We start from the raw sequence: 22753 nt of genomic DNA, 5'->3' as shown, positions 1-22753 counted from the left end.
TTACCCCTAGGTTCTTCATGACAGTTTTTTTTCTTAGATTCCATATATACGTGTTAGCATACTGTATTTGTCTTTCTCTTTCTGACTTACTTCACTCTGTATGACAGACTCTAGGTCCATCCACCTCACTACAAATAACTCAATTTCGTTTCTTTTTATGGCTGAGTAATATTCCATTGTATATATGTGCCACATCTTCTTTATCCATTCATCCGATGATGGACACTTAGGTTGTTTCCATCTCCTGTCTATTGTAAATAGAGCTGCAATGAACATTTTGGTACATGACTCTTTTTGAATTATGGTTTTCTCAGGGTATATGCCCAGTAGTGGGATTGCTGGGTCATATGGTAGTTCTATTTGTAGTTCTTTAAGGAACCTCCATACTGTTCTACATAGTGGCTGTACCAATTCACATTCCCACCAGCAGTACAAGAGTGTTCCCTTTTCTCCACACCCTCTCCAGCATTTATTGTTTCTAGATTTTTTGATGATGGCCATTCTGACCGGTGTGAGATGATACCTCATTGTAGTTTTGATTTGCATTTCTCAAATGATTAATGATGTTGAGCATTCTTTCATGTGTTTGTTGGCAGTCTGTATATCTTCTTTGGAGAAATGTCTATTTAGGTCTTCTGTCCATTTTTGGATTGCGTTGTTTGTTTTTTTGATATTGAGCTGCATGAGCTGCTTGTAAATTTTGGAGATTAATCCTTTGTCAGTTGCTTCATTTGCAAATATTTTCTCCCATTCTGAGGGTTGTCTTTTGGTCTTGTTTATGGTTTCCTTTGCTGTGCAAAAGCTTTGAAGTTTCATTAGGTCCCATTTGTTTATTTTTGTTTTTATTTCCATTTCTCTAGGAGGTGGGTCAAAAAGGATCTTGCTGTGATTTATGTCATAGAGTGTTCTGCCTATGTTTTCCTCTAAGAGTTTGATAGTTTCTGGCCTTATATTTAGGTCTTTAATCCATTTTGAGCTTATTTTTGTGTATGGTGTTGGGGAGTGATCTAATCTCATACTTTTACATGTACCTGTCCAGTTTTCCCAGCACCACTTATTGAAGAGGCTGTCCTTTCTCCACTGTACATTCCTGCCTCCTTTATCAAAGATAAGGTGACCATATGTGCATAGGTTTATCTCTGGGCTTTCTATCCTGTTCCATTGATCTATATTTCTGTTTTTGTGCCAGTACCATACTGTCTTGATTACTGTAGCCTTGTAGTATAGTCTGAAGTCAGGGAGCCTGATTCCTCCAGCTCCATTTTTCGTTCTCAAGATTGCATTGGCTATTCGGGATCTTTTGTGTTTCCATACAAACTGTGAAATTTTTTGTTCTAGTTCTATGAAAAATGCCAGTGGTAGTTTGATAGGGATTGCATTGAATCTGTAGATTGCTTTGGGTAGTAGAGTCATTTTCACAGTGTTCATTCTTCCAATCCAAAAACATGGTATATCTCTCCATCTATTTGTATCATCTTTAATTTCTTTCATCAGTGTCTTATAATTTTCTGCATACAGGTCTTTTGTCTCCTTAGGTAGGTTTATTCCTAGATATTTTATTCTTTTTGTTGCAATGGTAAATGGGAGTGTTTTCTTGATTTCACTTTCAGATTTTTCATCATTAGTGTATAGGAATGCCAGAGATTTCTGTGCATTAATTTTGTATCCTGCTACTTTACCAAATTCATTGATTAGCCCTAGTAGTTTTCTGGTAGCATCTTTAGGGTTCTCTATGTATAGTATCATGTCATCTGCAAACAGTGAGAGCTTTACTTCTTCTTTTCTGATTTGGATTCCTTTTATTTCCTTTCCTTCTCTGATTGCTGTGGCTAAAACTTCCAAAACTATGTTGAATAAGAGTGGTGAGAGTGGGCAACCTTGTCTTGTTCCGGATCTTAGTGGAAATGCTTTCAGTTTTTCACCATTGAGGATGATGTTGGCTGTGGGTTTGTCATATATGGCCTTTATTATGTTGAGGAAAGTTCCCTGTATGCCTACTTTCTGGAGGGTTTTTATCATAAATGGGTGTTGAATTTTCTCAGAAGCTTTTTCTGCATCTATGGAGGTGATCATATGGTTTTTATCCTTCAGTTTGTTAATATGGTGTATCACATTGAATGATTTGCATATATTGAAGAATCCTTGCATTCCTGGAATAAACCCCACTTGATCATGGTGTATGATCCTTTTAATGTGCTGTTGGATTCTGTTTGCTAGAATTTTGTTGAGGATTTTTGCATCTATGTTCATCAGTGATATTGGCCTGTAGTTTTCTTTCTTTGTGACATCTTTGTCTGGTTTTGGTATCAGGGTGATGGTGGCCTCCTAGAATGAGTTTGGGCGTGTTCCTCCCTCTGCTATATTTTGCAAGAGTTTGAGCAGGATAGGTGTTAGCTCTTCTCTAAATATTTGATAGAATTCGCTTGTGAAGCCATCTGGTCCTGGGATTTTGTTTGTTGGAAGATTTTTCATCACAGTTTCAATTTCAGTGCTTGTGATTGGTCTGTTCATATTTTCTATTTCTTCCTGATTCAGTCTTGGCAGGTTGTGCATTTCTAAGAATTTGTCCATTTCTTCCAGGTTGTCCATTTTTATTGGCATAGAGTTGCTTGTAGTAATCTCTCATGATCTTTTGTATTTCTGCAGTGTCAGTTGTTACTTCTCCTTTTTCATTGCTAATTCTATTGATTTGAGTCTTCTCCCTCTTTTTCTTGGTCAGTCTGGCTAATGGTTTATCAATTTTGCTTATCTTTTCAAAGAGCCAGCTTTTAGTTTTATTGATCTTTGCTATCGTTTCCTTCATTTCTTTTTCATTTATTTCTGATCTGATCTTTATGATTTCTTTCCTTCTGCTAACTTTGGGGGTTTTTTGTTCTTCTTTCTCTAATTGCTGTAGGTGCAAGGTTAGGTTGTTTATTCGAGATGTTTCCTGTTTCTTAAGGTAGGATTGTATTGCTATAAACTTCCCTCTTAGAACTGCTTTTGCTGCATCCCATAGGTTTTGGGTCATTGTGTCTCCATTGTCACTTGTTTCTAGGTATTTTTTGATTTCCTCTTTGATTTCTTCAGTGATCACTTCATTATTAAGTAGTGTATTGTTTAGCCTCCATGTGTTTGTATTTTTTACAGAACTTTTCCTGTAATCGATATCTAGTCTCATAGCGTTGTGGTCGGAAAAGATACTTGATACAATTTCAATTTTCTTAAATATACCAAGGCTTGATTTGTAACCCAAGATATGATCTATCCTGGAGAATGTTCCATGAGCACTTGAGAAAAATGTGTATTCTTTTGTTTTTGGATGGAATGTCCTATAAATATCAATTAAGTCCATCTTGTTTAATGTATCATTTAAAGCTTGTGTTTCCTTATTTATTTTCATTTTGGATGATCTGTCCATTGGTGAAAGTGGGGTGTTAAAGTCCCTATTATGAATGTGTTACTGTTGATTTCCCCTCTTATGACTGTTAGTATTTGCCTTATGTATTGAGGTGCTCCTCTGTTGGGTGCATAAATATTTACAATTGTTATATCTTCTTCTTGGGTTGATCCCTTGATCATTATGTAGTGTCCTTCTTTGTCTCTTCTAATAGGCTTTATTTTAAAGTCTATTTTGTCTGATATGAGAATTGCTACTCCAGCTTTCTTTTGGTTTCCATTTGCATGGAATATCTTTTTCCATCCCCTCACTTTCAGTCTGTATGTGTCTCTAGGTCTGAAGTGGGTCTCTTGTAGACGGCATATATGTGGGGCTTGTTTTTGTATCCATTCATCAGTCTATGTCTTTTGGTGGGAGCATTTAATCCATTTACATTTAAGGTAATTATCGATATGTATGTTCCTATACCCATTTTCTTAATTGTTTTGGGTTTGTTATTGTAGGTCTTTTCCTTCTCTTGTGTTTCTTGCCTAGAGGAGATCCTTTAGCATTTGTTGTAAAGCTGGTTTGGTGGTGCTGAACTCTCTCAGCTTTTGCTTGTCTATAAAGATTTTAATTTCTCCATCAAATCTGAATGAGATCCTTGCTGGGTAGAGTAATCTTGTTTGTAGGTTTTTCTCCTTCATCACTTTAAATATGTCCTGCCAGTCCCTTCTGGCTTGCAGAGTTTCTGCTGAAAGATCAGCTGTTAACCTTATGGGGAGTCCCTTGTGTGTTATTTGTTGTTTTTCCCTTGCTGCTTTTAATATGTTTTCTTTGTATTTAATTTTTGACAGTTTGATTAATATGTGTCTTGGCGTGTTTCTCCTTGGATTTATCCTGTATGGGACTCTCTGTGCTTCCTGGACTTGATTAACTATTTCCTTTCCCATATTAGGGAAGTTTTCAACTATAATCTCTTCAAATATTTTCTCCATCCTTTTCTTTTTCTCCTCTTCTTCTGGAATCCCTATAATTCGAATGTTGGTGCGTGTAATGTTGTCCCAGAGGTCTCTGAGACTGTCCTCAGTTCTTTTCATTCTTTTTTCTTTATTCTGCTCTGCAGTAGTTATTTCCACTATTTTATCTTCCAGGTCACTTATCCGTTTCTCTGCCTCAGTTATTCTGCTATTGATCCCTTCTAGAGTATTTTTCATTTCATTTATTGTGTTGTTCATCATTGCTTGTTTCATCTTTAGTTCTTCTAGGTCCTTGTTAAATGTTTCTTGCATTTTGTCTATTCTATTTCCAAGATTTTGGATCATTTTTACTATCATTATTCTGAATTCTTTTTCAGGTAGACTGCCTATTTCCTCTTCATTTGTTAGGTCTGGTGGGTTTTTATCTTGCTCCTTCATCTGCTGTGTGTTTTTCTGTCTTCTCATTTTGCTTATCTTACTGTGTTTGAGGTCTCCTTTTTGCAGGCTGCAGGTTCGTAGTTCCCGTTGTTTTTGGTGTCTGTCCCCAGTGACTAAAGTTGGTTCAGTGGTTTGTGTAGGCTTGCTGGTGGAGGGGACTAGTGCCTGTGTTCTGGTGGATGAGGCTGGATCTTGCCTTTCTGGTGGGTAGGTCCACGTCTGGTGGTGTGTTTTGGGGTGTCTGTGGCCTTATTATGATTTTGGGCAGCCTCTCTGCTAATGGGTGGGGTTGTGTTCCTGTCTTGCTAGTTGTTTGGCATAGGGCGTTCAGCACTGTAGCTTGCTGGTTGTTGAGAGAAGTTGGGTGTTGGTGTTGAGATGAAGATCTCTGGGAGATTTTTGCCATTTGATAGTACGTGGAGCTGGGAGGTCTCTTGTGGACTAGCCTCCTGAAGTTGGTTCTCCCACCTCAGTGGCACAGCACTGACTCTTGCCTGAAGCACCAAGAGCCTTTCATCCACACGGCTCAGAATAAAAGGTAGAAAAGGTAGAAAGAAAGAAAGAAAGAAAGAGGATAAAAGAAAATAAAGTAAGATAAAATAAAGATTAAAAAACATTACTAAGAAAAAACTTTTTTTAAAAAGTAAAAAAAAAAACGGACGGATAGAACCCTAGGACAAATGGTGAAAGCAAAGCTATACACACAGAATCTCACACAGAACCATACACGTACACACTAACAAAAAGAGGAAAAGGGGAAAAAATAATAAATCTTGCTCTCCAAGTCCACCTCCTCAATTTGGGATGATTTGTTGTCTATTCAGGTATTCTGCAGATGCAGGGTGCATCAAGTTGATTGTGGAGATCTAATCCGCTGCTCCTGAGGCTGCTGGGAGAGATTTCCCTTTCTCTTCTTTGTTTGCACAGCTGCCGGGGCTCAGCTTTGGATTTGGCCCCGCTTCTGTGTGTAGGTCGCCGGTTAAAGGAGCCACTGATTCGGGGTCTCTGGCTCCCTTAGACCGGAGGGAGGGAGAGGTACGGAGTGCGGGGCGAGCCTGCGGTGGCAGAGGCTGGCGTGACATTGCATCAGCCTGAGGCACGCCGTGCATTCTCCCGGGGAAGTTGTCCCTGGATCCCGGGACCCTGGCATGGCGGGCTGCATAGGCTCCCCGGAAGGGAGGTGTGGAGAGTGACCTGTGCTCGCACACAGGCTTCTTGGTGGCGGCAGCAGCAGTCTTAGCATCTCTTGCCCATCTCTGGGGTCTGCGCTGTTAGCCGCGGCTCGCGCCTGGCTCTGGAGCTCCTTTAAGCTGCGCTCTTAATCCCCTCTCCTCGGGCACCAGGAAACAAAGAGGGAAGAAGTCTCTTGCCTCTTCGGCAGGTCCAGACTTTTCCCCAGACTCCCTCCTGGCTAGCCATGGTGCACTAACCCCCTGCAGGCTGTGTACATGCCGCCAACCCCAGTCCTCTCCCTGCGCTCTGACTGAAGCCGGAGCCTCAGCTCTCAGCCCCGCCCGCCCCGGCCGTTGAGCAGACAAGCCTCTCGGGCTGGTGAGTGCCGGTAAGCACTGATCCTCTGTGCAGGAATCTCTCCACTTTGCCCTCCGCACCCGTTGTTGTGCTCTCCTCCGTGGCTCTATGTCCGAAGCTTCCCCCTCCGCCACCCGCAGTCTCCGCCCGCAAAGGGGCTTCCTAGTGTGTGGAAACTTTTCCTCCTTCACAGCTCCTTCCCACTGGTGCAGGTCCCGTTCCTATTCTTTTGTCTCTGTTTATTGGGGTTTTTTTTGCCCTACCCAAGTACGTGGGGAGTTTCTTGCCTTTTGGTAGGTCAGAGGTCTTCTGCCAGCATTCAGTAGGTGTTCTGTAGGAGTTGTTCCACGTGTAGATGTCCTCCTGATGTATCTGTGGGGAGGAAGGTGATCTCCGTGTCTTAACTCTTCCGCCATCCTCCTGTTGGTTCTATCCACTCATTTTTAGATTCTGTTCCCCTGTAGGTCATTACAGAGTATTGAGTCGAGTTTCCTGTGCTATACAGTAGGTTCTTATTAATTATCTATTTTATATATAGTGTGTATATGTCAAGTCCAATCTCCCATTTTATCCCTCCCACCCCCCCTTCCCCCTTGATAACCATAAGTTTGTTTTCTACATCTCTGACTCTATTTCTGTTTTGTAAATAAGTTCATTTGTACCAATTTTTTTAGATTCCACATATAAGTGATATCATATATTTGTCCCTCAGTTTCTTTTTGTATTGTTTTAGATGCAATGATAGAAGATAATGATATGCATTAACATAAGTAAAATAGAGAATTTCTTAGTAAAAAATAATGATTTAAATTTAGGTAAGTTATGGAAGTTTCTTAAGAGTAGGCCATTCTGCCTCTCCTTTTTTAAAAACTTGGAAAAAGCTAGGAGCAAGGCTGTTTGTATTTTTTTAACTGGATTGACTGAATTAAGAAATGTATTTCAACTTTATATTTTACTTTTGTTACAGGATCCTCATGCAGAGGAATTTGAAGATAAAGAGTGGACATTTGTCATAGAAAATGTAAGCTAATCGTAAATTCTGTCACCTTTCATATTTTTGACTGTATAAATTACTAAGGTACATTAGCATTTTGGTGGTAGGAGAAATGCTGCCTTATAAAAATTAAATAGTGATTTGTAACTTTTAGATTTTTTTAAATGAAATGATAGCCGGTAGCAGAATTATTTGTAAATATTTTTGTTAAAAATATAGACGTAAAAATACTCTTCAATGCTGAATTATGTATATGCTCTATGTATTCTGTTGGGGGCTTGAGGGAAGGATCATGTCTTATTCATCTTTTTATCTATTTAGCATCTGATATGGTGCTTCTCACATAACAAATGCTCATTGAAACATTTTTTGAATGAAACTATGAATGATCTTAGAAATCTTTAAAAAAAAGTATATGCTTTAACTCTTTGGGTTGAGGGATTCTAGAGTGGTACTTTAATAATCATCTTCAATTAGTTTACATATTGTGGAGTCCCAGGTGACTTGCAGGCATACAGTATTTGTTTAATAAATGTTTATTGAATGGAGATTAGGGAAGACAGGCCATGAAGATACAGTGAGAAAGAATGTGGATTCTGGAGTCTGATAGACCTAATTGCAAGCCCTAGCTCTTCCATTTATAGGCTCTGTGATTGTGGTAAGTTTCTTAACTTCTCAGCAATCAATTTACAGGTTTGTGAGGATTAAATAATTTCAATGAATATTAGCTTTTATCATTGTCATTGACATCATTACCATGATTGTTATTAAAGTTTTAAAATATATTTGTAACAGTTTTTTTTTTTTTTTTTTCGTGGTACGCGGGCCTCTCACTGTTGTGGCCTCTCCCGTTGCGGAGCAACAGGCTCCGGACGCGCAGGCTCAGCGTCCATGGCTCACGGGCCTAGCCGCTCTGCGGCATGTGGGATCTTCCCAGACTGGGCATGAACCCGTGTCCCCTGAATCGGCAGGTGGACTCTCAACCACTGCGCCACCAGGGAAGCCCTGTAACAGTTTTATAACATGCTTTATAACAGCATATTCTTCCTTTCTGTGCCTGACTTTGTTTTATATCTCAGTGGTGGAAGGAATCTTATACTTTTTCCAGCAATAGCTGGGCCATTTTTAGACATGAAGATCTGGGAAGCTTGGGAAGGAGATCAGGTCCAAACACAGTGGAAGGAGTTCTGATGGCTGGATATCAAGCCAATGTCATTGTGTTATGGTTCACACATGTTAACAGTTCTGGATTTTCTGTAGTGATAGGTTTGAACACTATACTTGGAATAGCATTGAGGTTTTAAAAACAAACAAACTTACACTTCTTGAAATTGGTTACAGCCTTAAAAATCTAGCTTTCACTAATTAAGAGCTTCTCCCCAATGGATGTTTTTATGGTTTTCAATACCCGCGGCTCTGTTATACATCTTTGTTAATTTGATGTACTAAAGAATTAGCCAGTTAATTTGGGGTTGTAATTAATAGTAGAAGTATGTAAACACTAACTTTATATTTGTTTAGAAAGGTGTTCTTATTACTCCTCTAATTAATCTTAGGATAGAGGCACAGCAGTTTTAAATTTCTGAGCAATAGGTTATAAGCTGTTACTGAAAGGTACAAGTAAAAAAAAAAAGCTATATGATATAGATCAGGTTTGGATGCAAAAGGCATTCAAATCTATAGGATTTTAGGAAAAATATTTTTAAGTTCTGTGTTATATATTTTATAAAAATATTTTAAAGGTCTATAGAGGAATACTAAAATTAAAACAGTGAGATTTAAATGGATCATGAGATAAAGAGGTATATTTTGGATTTTACTTTCCATGTTGGGGTATGTGTTTCTCAAGTCGAAGTGTACATTTATATCCTTTTTATGAAAAATATATTTAAGCCCAGCAGCTTATTTTGCTCATTTGCCTATTTATTACTCAAGTGATTGAAGTTGTTAGAAATCTGTTAGGTAAGGGAGTGGCCATAGGAGGAAAATGGAAAATAAAATACATTAGCAATTCTTCTTTCCAAGTGTTTATTATTAAATTAGATTCACAAAAATCTAATAAAAATAATATAGATGACTTTTAACTATTCATATTGTTTATAAAACTTTATAAAACCAAAATTTTAATTGAACTGTTACTAGAGGTTAAATTTTACTCTGTCATCAGAAGATTTTGGAGACCTTACTCTGAGTTACCTTGTGGAGAGAACATTGCATTTGTGGAGATTTCCAGCCATCATTATGCTTTTTAATAGCTGAAAGATTTTCTACCTTCTTGTCATTCTGCCTCCTCATATTCTTATATGAAAAAAATGCATTTTCCTTTCTCCCATATCATAGTATAGAGAAGACATGAGCTTTTGATTGGTTAGAATTGAGTATAAATCCTGATGTGCCTTCAAAGCTGGTGACCTTGAGATTATTTTCTAGGAGTTAATTTCTTCATCTGTAAAATGAAAGGTTTCTACTAAATGATCTCAGAGGGATTTTCTAGGTCCATGACTTTGTTTCAGTCAATAGGAATATTTTTATAAACTTTTTTGGAAATTATCTTTTTATAGATCAAATTTTTTATTTTCAAGTTCTTGGAGAATGAAATATTTAAAAGAGTTATCTGGCATGTCATTTTGGGATCAATTAATAACTCCCTAATTTATATCTTTCTTTAAACAATCAATATTGGCATATATATTTTCTGTATATTTTTATTTCTGGAATGGATTATGAGTATTATTGCAAGTTTCCTATTCTGAACTTTTTTAGCACAACCGTTCTTTCCCCTTACTCCTTGTTGCTGTAATAGTTATTTCCTATGCCAGGATTAGGGGGAAAAACAAAGAATGAAAGAAAGAAAATTGAATTGTGGTTTCAACTCACTTTTCATGTAAACATACTTTTCACGTATTAGCCTTTGTAGTAGAAACCTAACTTCTCAGCCATGGGTATTAAAAAAACAAAAAACAAAACCCGCCATCTTTAAAGAGATGGTCAGAACTTAGGGGAACCTACGTATTGAAGACCTAATTTGAAGAGAAGTAAAATTAATCAGAATGTGAGAGGAACACACAATTAATTCCTTAGCTATTAATAATAGTGACAGCAATAATGATGATGATTGCTAGGAACCTAATGCAAGAAAATAACAAATAGTTTATTAGATGAGTTTCTTATTATTTTATTGTTGACTTTTGCCTGTTTTTACAGCAGGTTTTTTTTTGTTTTGTTTTTGAAGAGACATTTATGGGATTTGACCTATTTTACTAGCCTAATGTTTATTTTTTAAAAGAGGTAAGTATTAAATGCATCCATTATTTACTTACATTGTATAAAGCTACCAGACTTAGGAACTGTGGTGAAATTGTTTTACTCTTATTAATGCATGGGAAAGAGCATGAATGCACATGTTGTGACTAAACCATTTAAAATACATTAACTTAAAGGAGAACACACTAATTTACATACTTTAAATTAGGACAACTATCATAAATTGTGAACTATTTAATGTGAAAGGATGAGTTTATATAATTAACCCTAAAACAAAACAAAAGTGGTGTATTCTCACATGGAAGATAGACTAGAATTGGGCATGTCTCCCTCTTTAGTTTTCAGGAGGAACTTAATTTTTTTCTGCTGGGACCAACTTCTGTATGGTGAGAAAAAAATGAATTTTGAGAATATTTTTTTTCTTTACCTCTCCAGGTGTGTTAACTCTTTTTCCTCTTCTGGAAAACCTAGGTCAGTTTTCTGAGGTGTTAAAAGGACTCTTGCTTGGCAAAGTAATAGGGGAAGAGTTCTGTTCCACTTATATTTGTAGCTACCACAATTTTTTTACATAGTACCTTTTGTGTACTAGGTACTCAATATATTATATGTTGTTGAAGGAGTGAGTGAATAAATGATTAAACTCAGTATCCTGTAAGGTTTATTCTTTTTAAGACAGGAATTAGCATTCATCAACTATATTGAAGAAAAATTCAAAAAGTAGACTCTAGTGGCAGTGAGATATTATGTGAGGGATCCATATGTCATTACAGTAGAGGTTCTCCTGATCAGTCTCTAGTTAATTTACACGGATTACCTCATACTTTCCATTCTGTCTGTAAAAGGTCCTGGTTTTAATCCCATATGTGTCAACATGGTTAGTAGGCTACTCTCTGACACACTTCTGCACACTTCTCTCACAGGTGAGTTGTAAGTTGAGTTTGACCCCTTACAAGACCTCATGTAATGCTGTTGACCCGTTATTGTAATTATATAATTTAATTAGATGTTTCCTAGGCCAGTGAAATATCAGTTTGAGGCATTATTTCATGAAAACCGTTAAAATGCTTTAGAAAGAGTTGATAGAAGTGAGTTGTTAAAAACTGCTCTCAAATCTGGTGTGGAAATACAACTGTAAAAAATTGGGAAAATTTATGAAAATCTGAAAGGATTTTGCATTCAGATTATTTCTCTTTTGTCCTTATATATTGATTTCATTTAAAAGTGATTGAAGTACACTAATGATATGTTATGGCTGTTGATTATGAGAAAATTGGCAGTCAACGAAATTATACTCAAAGAAGAGCCCATGAAAACTGGTGAATGAAACACATTAATATGTATTAAACAAAATTAAAATGTTTGTGTATCAGTATTTATAATTCTTCCCTTTAATTGACCAATTCTCTGTGACATTCAGATGATTTAAGAGGGATTCTACTATGAATGTATACTAAGCCATTCTCATGGGATCTCTCTATATACTCATGTATAGGATTAAAGAACTGTTCTTAGAAATTTTCTTTTAAACCTAAATTCAATATAAGTAGACATTACATTTTTCAGGTAGTAGCAGTTCACTTTGCTTGACATCATCATATTCATTCATTCATTCAGTAGCAGGTAATTCACTGAGTATGTATTTTGTGCTGGGCACTCTTCTAGGTACTGGCAATAGAGTGGTATATAAAACACATTAAAAATCTCTTCCTCATGGAGTTTACATTTGTGTGTGTGAGAGAGAGACAGAAAATAAAAATTAATATATGGGAAATATATACTATGTTAGATAATATACATATATAATATATGTTAAATACATGTTAAATATATAAGTGCTAAAGAAAAAAAGCAAGGAAGGGGGATAGGGATTCATCTATTACAGTTACATAGATATAATGAGCTTTATTATTTCTTGTAAGGTCTCCAAAAGAGAATTCAGCCATACTTGTCAAATTAATTTGAAAGATATTTTAATAAGAATTTATTAAACCAATATTACAAGGTTCTAGAAAGTTTAACCTTGCAATGCTATATAAACCTTTTCCTAGGTTACAGCTCCCCTCAGTGGTGAATGATGAAATTGACTCTGGTCTAGAGAAACAGTTCTATTCCTGTAGCAATAGCATGTTATAATATTGTGCTCTGCTTTACATTTTAGTACATGCTTTCTGTATGTATGTTTCCACATTACATACAGAAGACCTAGTGAATTTCAAAGGACTGTCTTTTTCTCTTGTAAAGTCTGGATTTTGTTTGAAAGTCTCTTAGTAAGTTGTTGTGACACTGAGAAGGCATACTCCAAAAGAGCATTCAAAAACGGAATTTTGATATCTTTATTTTCTTTGCACTTTGTTATAACCCCACAATCAGTGAAATTTAAAGTTTTTGTTTAATATAAAATATCTCAATAAAATGCAGAAGTCTCCAAAATATATTACCGTAACAAATTTATTGGATACTTACTATATATCAGGTACTGTGTGGAATGCTATATACACATTATCTCATTTACTATGATAATAGAAATTATCATACTAAGTGAAGTAAGTCAGAGAGAGACAAGTATCATATGATATCACTTATATGTGGAATCTAAAGAATAATATAAATGAACATATTTACAAAACAGAAACAGACTCACAAACATTGGAAAAAAACATCGGTTACCGAAGGGGAAAGGGTAGGAGAGGGATAAATTAGGAGTTTGGGATTAGCAGATACAAACTACTATCTGTAAAATAGATAAACAACAAAGTCCTACTGTATAGCATAGGGAACTATATTCAATATCTTATAGTTTATAGTAATAAAGTATACTGGAAAAGAATGTGAAAAAGGATATATAGAGATATATGTATATCTCTATAAATCTGAATCACTTTGCTGTACACCAGAAACTAACACAACATTGTAAATTAACTATACTTCAATGTAAAAGAAATAAGAAAAAAAATGTAGGAGTAATAAACCTCTATGTACCCATCTCCAAGCTTCAATAATCTTCAATACTTTGGTAAACTTATTTCATCCCCACTTTTATTTCATTCCCACTGTTTTTTAAACCAGATTATTTAAAGTTAATCTTAGATATTGTATGATTTCTTCTGTAAATAACGAAGGCCGCTTTTGAACACCATCAGTTTGGGAACTTGTTAAAAGTTATTGGCATGTTAGAAAAGGTGATCAATCTACAAAAGGTGTTTCTGTTTTGTTTTGTTTTTTTAATTTTTGTAAACTTAATTTCCTTGTAGATCATCTTTCTGACCTGGTAGGCCTAAGGTTCGAAATTAACTATTTTGTTCCTTGAGAAGTGATATTATATGTTCTTGTTTTCATATAGAAGATATTTAAGTTAATATTAGAAGCAACAAGGCTTTTCCCCCAACCCCCTTAGAATTAAACTCCTGCATTTAGAATAGGAAGCTCATAGTTCAGACAGCCTTTCCTGATCTTTTAATTATCCTGTCATCTTTCTGTTGTATATGATTATGTGAATGGTGACTGTCTGTGTAAATTAGGTAGGGTATTCTAGATATAGCTAGTAGTTAAATGAAGCTTTGTGAGCCAGCTCAGTCTCATTGTGGTTAAATTTCCAAGAAAGTCCATACATAATACACTTTTTTTTCCCTCCTTCATTTTCCTTATATTAAATATTTAGTGTGTTGTTCAGTTCAGAAATATCTCAGATTGTGTTTCTGAAGGAAAATTCCATCTCCTTTATTCTGAAGTGACCCTTTGGCTTTAAAGAAAGTAATGGAGGTGCTTTTGTTGCACTTAAAGAAACGTATGTCCAAGAATGATCATATATGCCTTGAGCCTGACAGAATTCTCAAAATCCTAAAATTCTTGTGTAACTACCTGTTTGCTTAAATACTTATTTAGTTTTCCCTTTTCATCTTGCCTGTCATTTTTTTGTTAATTGTCAATTTTATTAGATTATATGAATTAGAAGAAAGCAAGTTACCATCTTCAAATCCTACACTCTAAAATTCTTGACACAGGAAGGGACCTTACATGGATTAACATCTAAAGTCTACTGTGAGGTATTTATCTATGTGTGACGCAAGAAACCCTGTGTTAAAGTAGTAAATAAACTACTGCATGTTAAACAGTTTATTTCATGTAGTAGTTTACTTTGTAAAATGTCCTAGCTAACAAATTTAAGTTTTATTTAGCAGCAACAAAGCACTATTTTCATACTGTTATGTGTATCTTACATGTGTATACTATTGGGTAGTCTTTTTGGTTAGATTTTCTGATTTTTGTCCCAGTTCATCAACTTTATTAATGTTAATCATACCTTACAGATCAAGCAAGTAGAACAATATAAAACTTCACCAAATTAAAGTCTTGGTATTCATATTTGCTTATTCATTCACTAACTGTTGATTAAATGGATACCATGTCGTAGATATTTGCTAGTTATTGAGAGTATAATACTGAAAAAGCTATGGCTCCTGACTCCAAGTATCCTACAGTCTGAGAGGGAAATAAACAGGCAACCACCACAATAAAAGTATAGGGTGTTAAATGTGCACATATAAAGAGTGCTTAACCCAGTCTTGGTGGATGAGGGGAAGCTTTCTATTGAAAGTGATGTATAAGTTGAAACCTAAAAGATAAAGTTATTTTTTTAATTGAAGTATAGTTAATTTACAATATTATATTAATTTCAGGTATACAGCATAGCAATTCAGTATATTTACAGATTATGCTCCATTAAGTTATTACATGAGGGGGACCTTCAAGATGGTGGAAGAGTAAGACATGGAGATCACCTTCCTCCCCACAGATACATCAAAAGTACATCTACATGTGGAACAACTCCTACAGAACACCTACTGAATGCTGGCAGAAGACCTCAGACTTCCCAAAATGCAAGAAACTCCCCACGTACCTGGGTAGGGCAAAAGAAAAAACAGACAAAAGAATAGGGACAGAACCTGCACCTCGGGGAGGGAGCTATGAAGGAGGAAAGGTTTCCACACACTTGGAAGCCCCTTCACTGGCAGAGACGGGGGGTGGTGGGGGGGAAGCTTCAGAGCCACAGAGGAGAGGGCAGCAACAGGGATGCAGAGGGCAAAGCGGAGAGATTCCCGCACAGAGGATCAGTGCCGACCAGCACTCACCAGCCTGAGAGGCTTGTCTGCTCACCCGCTGGGGTGGGTGGGGGCTGGGAGCTGAGGCTCGGGCTTCGGAGGTCAGATCCCAGAGAGAGCACTGGGGTTGGCGGTGTGAACACAGCTGAAGGGGGCTAGTGCGCCACAGCTAGCTGGAGGGAGTCCGGAGAAAAGTCTGGACCTGTCTTAAGAGAGAAGAGACCATTGTTTCGGGGTGTGCGAGGAGAGGGGATTCCTTTCCTGTCTGCCCACAGAAGGCAGAACACTGCCTAAACGAGCTCCAGAGACGGGCACGAGCCGTGGCTGTCAGCTCGGACACCAGAGACAGGCATGAAGTGCTAACGCTGCTGCTGCAGCCACGAAGAATCCTGTGTGCAAGCACAGGTCACTATCCACACGTCTCACCACCCTAACCCCAAACACTGGGAGCCTGTGCAGCCCACCACTGCCAGGGTCCCGTGATCCAGGGAGAACCTCCATGGGAGAACACACAGTGCGCCTCAGGCTGTTGCAATGTCACACTGGCCTCTGCCACCACAGGCTCACCCTGCATTCCAATTATAACTGCCGTACCCCTCCCTCCTCCTGGCATGAGTGACCCACAGCCCCCTAATCAGCCGCTGCTTTAACCGCATCCTTTCTGGGCGGGAACAGAAGCCTGAAGGCAACCTACACACGGAGCTGGGGCCGAAACCAAAGCTGAACCCCAGGAGATGTGCAAACGAAGAAGAGAAAGGGAAATTTCTCTGTGCAGCCTCAGGAGCAGTGGATTAAATGCCCGCAATCAACTTGAGGTACCCTGCACCTGTGGAATACCTGAATAGACAACAAATCAATGCAAAATTGAGGCAGTGGACTTTGGGAGCAACTGTAGCCTTGGGGTTTCCTGTGTGTGACTGACTTGTTTCTGATTTTTATGTTTATCTTAGTATAGTTTTTAGCACTTGTTGGGTTTGTATATTGGTTTGATTGCTCTCTTTGTTACTTTTCATTTTTTTATTTTAATTTTTTATTTCTTTAATTATTTAAAAAATTTTTAATTTTAATTATTTTAATTAATTAATTAATTTTTTATTTTTTAAAATTTTTCTTTCTTTCTTTTTTTCTCCCTTTTCTTCTGAGCCATGTGACTGACAAGGTCTTGGTGCTCCTGCCTGGTGTCAGGCCTGAGCCTCTCAGGTGGGAGAGCCAAGTTCAGGACATTGGTCCTCCAGAGACCTCCCAGCCCCACATAATACCAAATGGTGAAAGCTTTCCCACAGATCTCCATCTCAATGCTAAGACCCAGCTCCACTCAACGACCAGCAAGCAAAAGTGCTGAACGCCCTATGCCAAACAACTAGCAAGACAGGAACACAACCCCACCCATTAGCAGAGAGGCTGCCTAAAATCATCATAAGGCCACAGACACCCCAAAACACACCACCAGACGTGGACCTGCCCAGCAGAAAGACAAGATCCAGCCTCATCCACCAGAACACAGGCACTAGTCCCCTCCACCAGGAAGCCTACACAACCCACTGAACCAACCTTAGCCACTGGGGACAGACATCAAAAACAACGGGAACTACGAACCTGCAGCTGCAAAAAGGAGACCCCAAACACAGTAAGATAAGCAAAATAGAAGACAGAGAAATACACAGCAGATGAAGGAGCAAGGTAAAAACCCACCAGTCTAAACAAATGAAGAGGAAATAGGCAGTCCACCTGAAAAAGAATTCAGAGTAATGATAGTAAAGATGATCCAAAATCTTGGAAATAAAATGGAGAAAATACAAACGTTTAACTAGGACCTAGAAGAACTAAATAGCAAACAAAGAATGATGAATAACACAATAAATGAAATAAAAAAATTCTCTAGAAGGAATCAATAGCAGAATAAGTGAGGCAGAAGAACGGATAAGTGACCTGGAAGATAAAATGGTGGAAATAACTACCACAGAGCAGAATAAAAAAGAATGAAAAGAATTGAGGACAGTCTCAGAGACCTCTGGGACAACACTAAATGCACCAACATTCGAATTATAGGGATTCCAGAAGAAGAAGAGAAAAAGAAAGGATCTGAGAAAATATTTGAAGACATTATAGTTAAAAACTTCCCTTAACAATGGAAAGGAAATAGTCAATGAAGTCCAGGAAGCATAGAGAGTCCCATACAGGATAAATCCAAGGAGAAACATGTCAAGACACATATTAATCAAACTGTCAAAAATTAAATACAAAGAAAACATATTAAAAGCAGCAAGGGAAAAGCAACAAATAACATACAAGGGATTCCCCATAAGGTTAACAACTGATCTTTCAGCAGAAACTCTGCAAGCCAGAAGGGACTGGCAGGACTTTAAAGTGATGAAAGGGAAAAACCTACAAACAAGATTACTCTACCCAGCAAGGATCTCATTCAGATTTGACGAAGAAATTAAAACCTTTACAGACAAGCAAAAGTTAAGAGAATTCAGCACCACCAAACCAGCTTTACAACAAATGCTAAAGGAACGTCTCTAGGCAGGAAACACAAGAGAAGGAAAACACCTACAAAAACAAACTCAAAACAATTGAGAAAATGGTAATAGGAACACACATATCAATAATTACCTTAAATGTAAATGGATTAAATGCTCCAATGAAAAGACAGACTGACTGAATGGATACAAAAACAAGACCCATATATATGCTGTCTACAAGAGACAGACTTCAGACCTAGGGACACCTACAGACTGAAAGTGAGGGGAAGGAAAAAGATATTGCATGCAAATGGAAATCAAAAGAAAGCTGGAGGAGCAGCTCTCATATCAGACAAAATAGACTTTAAAATAAAGACTATTACAAGAGACAAAGAAGGGCACTACATAATGATCAAGGGATCAATCCAAGAAGATATAACAATTGTAAATATTTATGCACCCAACATAGGAACACCTCAATATTTAAGGCAAATGCTAACAGCCATAAAAGGGTTATGGCAATAACACAATCGACAATAACACAATCATAGTAGGGGACTTTAACACCCCACTTTCACCAATGGACAGATCATCCATTATGAAAATAAATAAGGAAACACAAGCTTTAAATAACACATTAAACAAGATGAACTAATTGATACTTATAGGATATTCCATCCAAAAACAACAGAATACATTTTCTTCTCAAGTGCTCATGGAATATTCTCCAGGATAGATCATATTTTGGGTCACAAATCAAGCCTTGGTAAATTTAAGAAAATCGAAATCATATCACATATCTTTTCTGACGACAATGCTATGAGACTAGATGTCAATTATAGGAAAAAAAACTGTAAAAAATACAAACACATGGAGGCTAAGCAATACACTACTAAATAACCAAGAGATCAATGAAGAAATCAAAGAGGAAATCAAAAAATACCTAGAAACAATTGACAATGAAGACACGACAACCCAAAACCTATGGGATGCAGCAAAAGCAGTTCTAAGAGGGAAGTTTATAGCAATGCAATCCTACCTCAAGAAACCAGAAACATCTCAAATAAAGACCCTAACCTTACACCTAAAGCAGTTAGAGAAAGAAGAACAAAAAAACAACAAACTTAGCAGAAGGAAAGAAATCGTAAAGATCAGATCAGAAATAAATGAAAAAGAAATGAAGGAAACGATAGCAAAGATCCATAAAACTAAAAGCTGGTTCTTTGGGAAGATAAACAAAATTGATAAGCCACTAGCTAGACTCATCAAGAAAAGAAGGGAGAAGACTCAAATCAATAGAATTAGAAATGAAAAAGGAGAAGTAACAACTGACACTGCAGAAATATAAAGAATCGTGAGAGATTACAACAAGCAACTCTATGCCAATAAAATGGACAACCTGGAAGAAATGGACAAATTCTTAGAAATGCACAACCTTCGAAGACTGAACCAGGAAGAAATAAAAAATATAAACAGACCAATCACAAGCACTGAAGTTGAAACTGTGATCAGAAATCTTCAAACAAAATCCCAGGACCAGATGGCTTCACAGGCAAATTCTGTCAAACATTTAGAGAAGAGCTTACACCTATCCTGCTCAAACTCTTGCAAAATATAGCAGAGGGAGGAACACGCCCAAACTCATTCTAGGAGGCCACCATCACCCTGATACCAAAACCAGACAAAGATGTCACAAAGAAAACTACAGGCCAATATCACTGATGAACATAGATGCAAAAATCCTCAACAAAATTCTAGCAAACAGAATCCAACAGCACATTAAAAGGATCATACACCATGCTAATGTGGCATTTATCCCAGGAATGCAAGGATTCTTCAATATATGCAAATCAATCAATGTGATATACCATATTAACAAACAGAAGGATAAAAACCATATGATAATCTCAGTAGATGCAGGAAAAACTTTTGACAAAATTCAACACCCACTTATGATAAAAACTCACCAGAAAGTAGACACAGAGGGAACTTACCTCAACTTAATAAAGGCCATATATGACAAACCCACAGCCAACATTGTTCTCACTGGTGAAAAACTGAAACCATTTCCTCTAAAATCAGGAGCAAGACAAGGATGCCCATTCTCACCACTATTATTGAACATAGTTTTGGAAGTTTTAGCCACAGCAATCAGAGAAGAAAAAATAAAAGGAATCCAAATCGGAAAAAAAGAAGTAAAGCTCTCACTGTTTGCAGATGCCATGATACTATACGTTGAGAATCCTAAAGATGCTACTAGAAAACTACTAGAGCTAATCAATGAATTTGGTAAAGTATCAGTATACAAAATTAATGAAAAGAAATCTCTTGCATTCCTATACACTAATGATGAAAAATCTGAAAGAGAAATTGAGGAAACACTCCCATTTACCATTGCAACAAAAAGAATAAAATACCTAGGAATAAACCTACCTAGGGAGACAAAAGACCTGTATGCAGAAAACTATAAGACACTGATGAAAGAAATTAAAGATGTTACAAACAGATGGAGAGATATACCATGTTCTGGGACTGGAAGAATCAACATTTTGAAAATGACTATACTACCCAAAGCAATCTACAGATTCAATGCAATCTGTATCAAACTACCAATGGCATTTTTCACAGAACTAGTACAAAAAGTTTCACAATCTGTGTGGAAACACAAAAGAATAGCCAAAGCAATCTTGAGAAAGAAAAATGGAGCGATCAGCCTCCCTGACTTCAGACTTCCTGACTTCAGGCTATATTACAAAGTTACAGTAATCAAGACAGTATGGTACTGGCACAAAAACAGAGATATAGATCAGTGGAACAGGATAGAAAGCCCAGAGATAAACCCACACACATATGGTCACCTTATCTTTGATAAAGGAGGCAAGAATATACAATGGAGAAAAGACATCCTCTTCAGTAAGTGGTGCTGGGAAAACTGGACAGCTACATATAAAAGAATGAAATTAGAACACTTCCTAACACCATACACAAAAATAAACTCAAAATGGATTAAAGACGTAAATGTAAGGCCAGACACTATAAAACTCTTAAAGGAAAACGTAGGAGAGCACTCTTTTACATAAATCACAGCAAGATCCTTTTTGACCCACCTCCTAGAGAAATGGAAATAAAAACAAAAATAAACAAATGGAACCTAATGAAACTTAAAAGCTTTTGCACAACAAAGGAAACCATAAACAAGACAAAAAGACAATCCTCAGAATGGGAGAGAATATTTGCAAATGAAGCAACTGACAAAGGATTAATCTCCAAAATATACAAGCAGCTCATGCAGCTCAATATCAAAAAAACAAACAACCCAATCCAAAAATGGGCAGAAGATCTAAATAGACATTTCTCCAAAGAAGATATACAGATTGCCAACAAACACATGAAAGGATGCTCAACATCAGTAATCATTAGAGAAATGCAAATCAAAACTACAGTGAGGTTCACCTCACACCTGTTAGAAAGGCCATAAACAAAAAATCTACAAACAATAAACGCTGGAGAGGGTGTGGAGAAAAGAGAACCCTCTTGTACTGTTGGTGGGAATGTAAATTGATACAGCCATTATGGAGAACAGTATGGAGGTTCCTTAAAAAACTAAAAGTAGAACTACCATATGAGCTGGAATTCCCACTACTGGGCATATACCCTGAGAAAACCATAAATCAAAAATAGTCATGTACCACAATGTTCATTGCAGCACTATTTACAATAGCCAGAACATGGAAGCAACTTAAGTGTCCATTGGCAGATGAATGGATAAAGAAGGTGTGGCACATATATACAGTGGAATATTACTCAGCCATAAGAAGAAACGAAATTGAGTTATTTGTAGTGAGGTGGATGGACCTAGAGTCTGTCATACAGAGTAAAGTTAAGTCAGAAAGCGAAAAAGAAGTACTGTATGCTAACACATATATTTGGAATCTAAAAAAAACAATGGTTCTGACGAGCCTAGGGACAGGACATGAGTAAAGACGCAGACGTAGAGAATGGACTTGAGGACACTGGGAGGGGGAAGGGTTAACTGGAATGAAGTGAGGGAGTGGCATTGACATATATACATTACCAAACGTAAAATAGATAGCTAGTGGGAAGCAGCTGCATCGCATGGGGAGGTTAGCTCCGTGCCTTGTGACCACCTAGAGGGATGGGTTGGGGAGGGTGGGAGGGAGACGCAGGAGGGAGGGGATATGGGGATATATGTATACATATAGCTGATTCACTTTGTTATACAGCAGAAACTAACACACCATTGTAAAGCAATTATACTCCAATAAAGATGTTAAAAAAGAAAAAGGTTATTACACGATAAGGCTATAGTTCCATGTGCTTGTATCCTTGTTGCTTATCTATTTTATACATAGTAGTTTGTATAGTTTAATCCTATACCCCTAATTGCCCCTTCCCTTTCCCTTTCCCAAGTGGTAACGGCTCTTGTTTTCTATATGTCAGCCTGTTTGTTTTGCATATACATTCATTTGTATATTTTTAAAAGATAAAATTTTTACGTTCCTTTTTTTGTAATCTCAAAATCCAAAATCTCTACTGCCTAAAGACTTTTTTTAAGTATTATTTTTTGGAAATTTGGTTCAAACTCATTTGGTGGCAAAACCTGT

General features: G+C 37.1%; 1 protein-coding gene across 6 annotated transcripts in view; it reads left to right on the top strand.

The window, feature by feature from the left end:
* EHBP1 (EH domain binding protein 1) overlaps positions 1-22753 on the top strand; it is a 564927-nt gene that overhangs the window by 290964 nt on the left and 251210 nt on the right. For all 6 annotated transcript variants that reach the window (XM_019942549.3, XM_073791336.1, XM_033838462.2 and 3 more), the window contains one exon: positions 7274-7327. In XM_019942549.3, the coding sequence (XP_019798108.1) occupies positions 7274-7327 (54 nt within the window). The remainder of the gene's footprint in view (positions 1-7273; positions 7328-22753) is intronic.

The sequence above is a fragment of the Tursiops truncatus genome, chromosome 14 (assembly GCF_011762595.2).
Source record: "Tursiops truncatus isolate mTurTru1 chromosome 14, mTurTru1.mat.Y, whole genome shotgun sequence".
NCBI classification, from domain to species: domain Eukaryota; kingdom Metazoa; phylum Chordata; class Mammalia; order Artiodactyla; family Delphinidae; genus Tursiops; species Tursiops truncatus.
The sequence above is the reverse complement of the archived record's forward strand: the minus strand, read 5'-3'. Positions and strand labels throughout refer to the sequence as shown.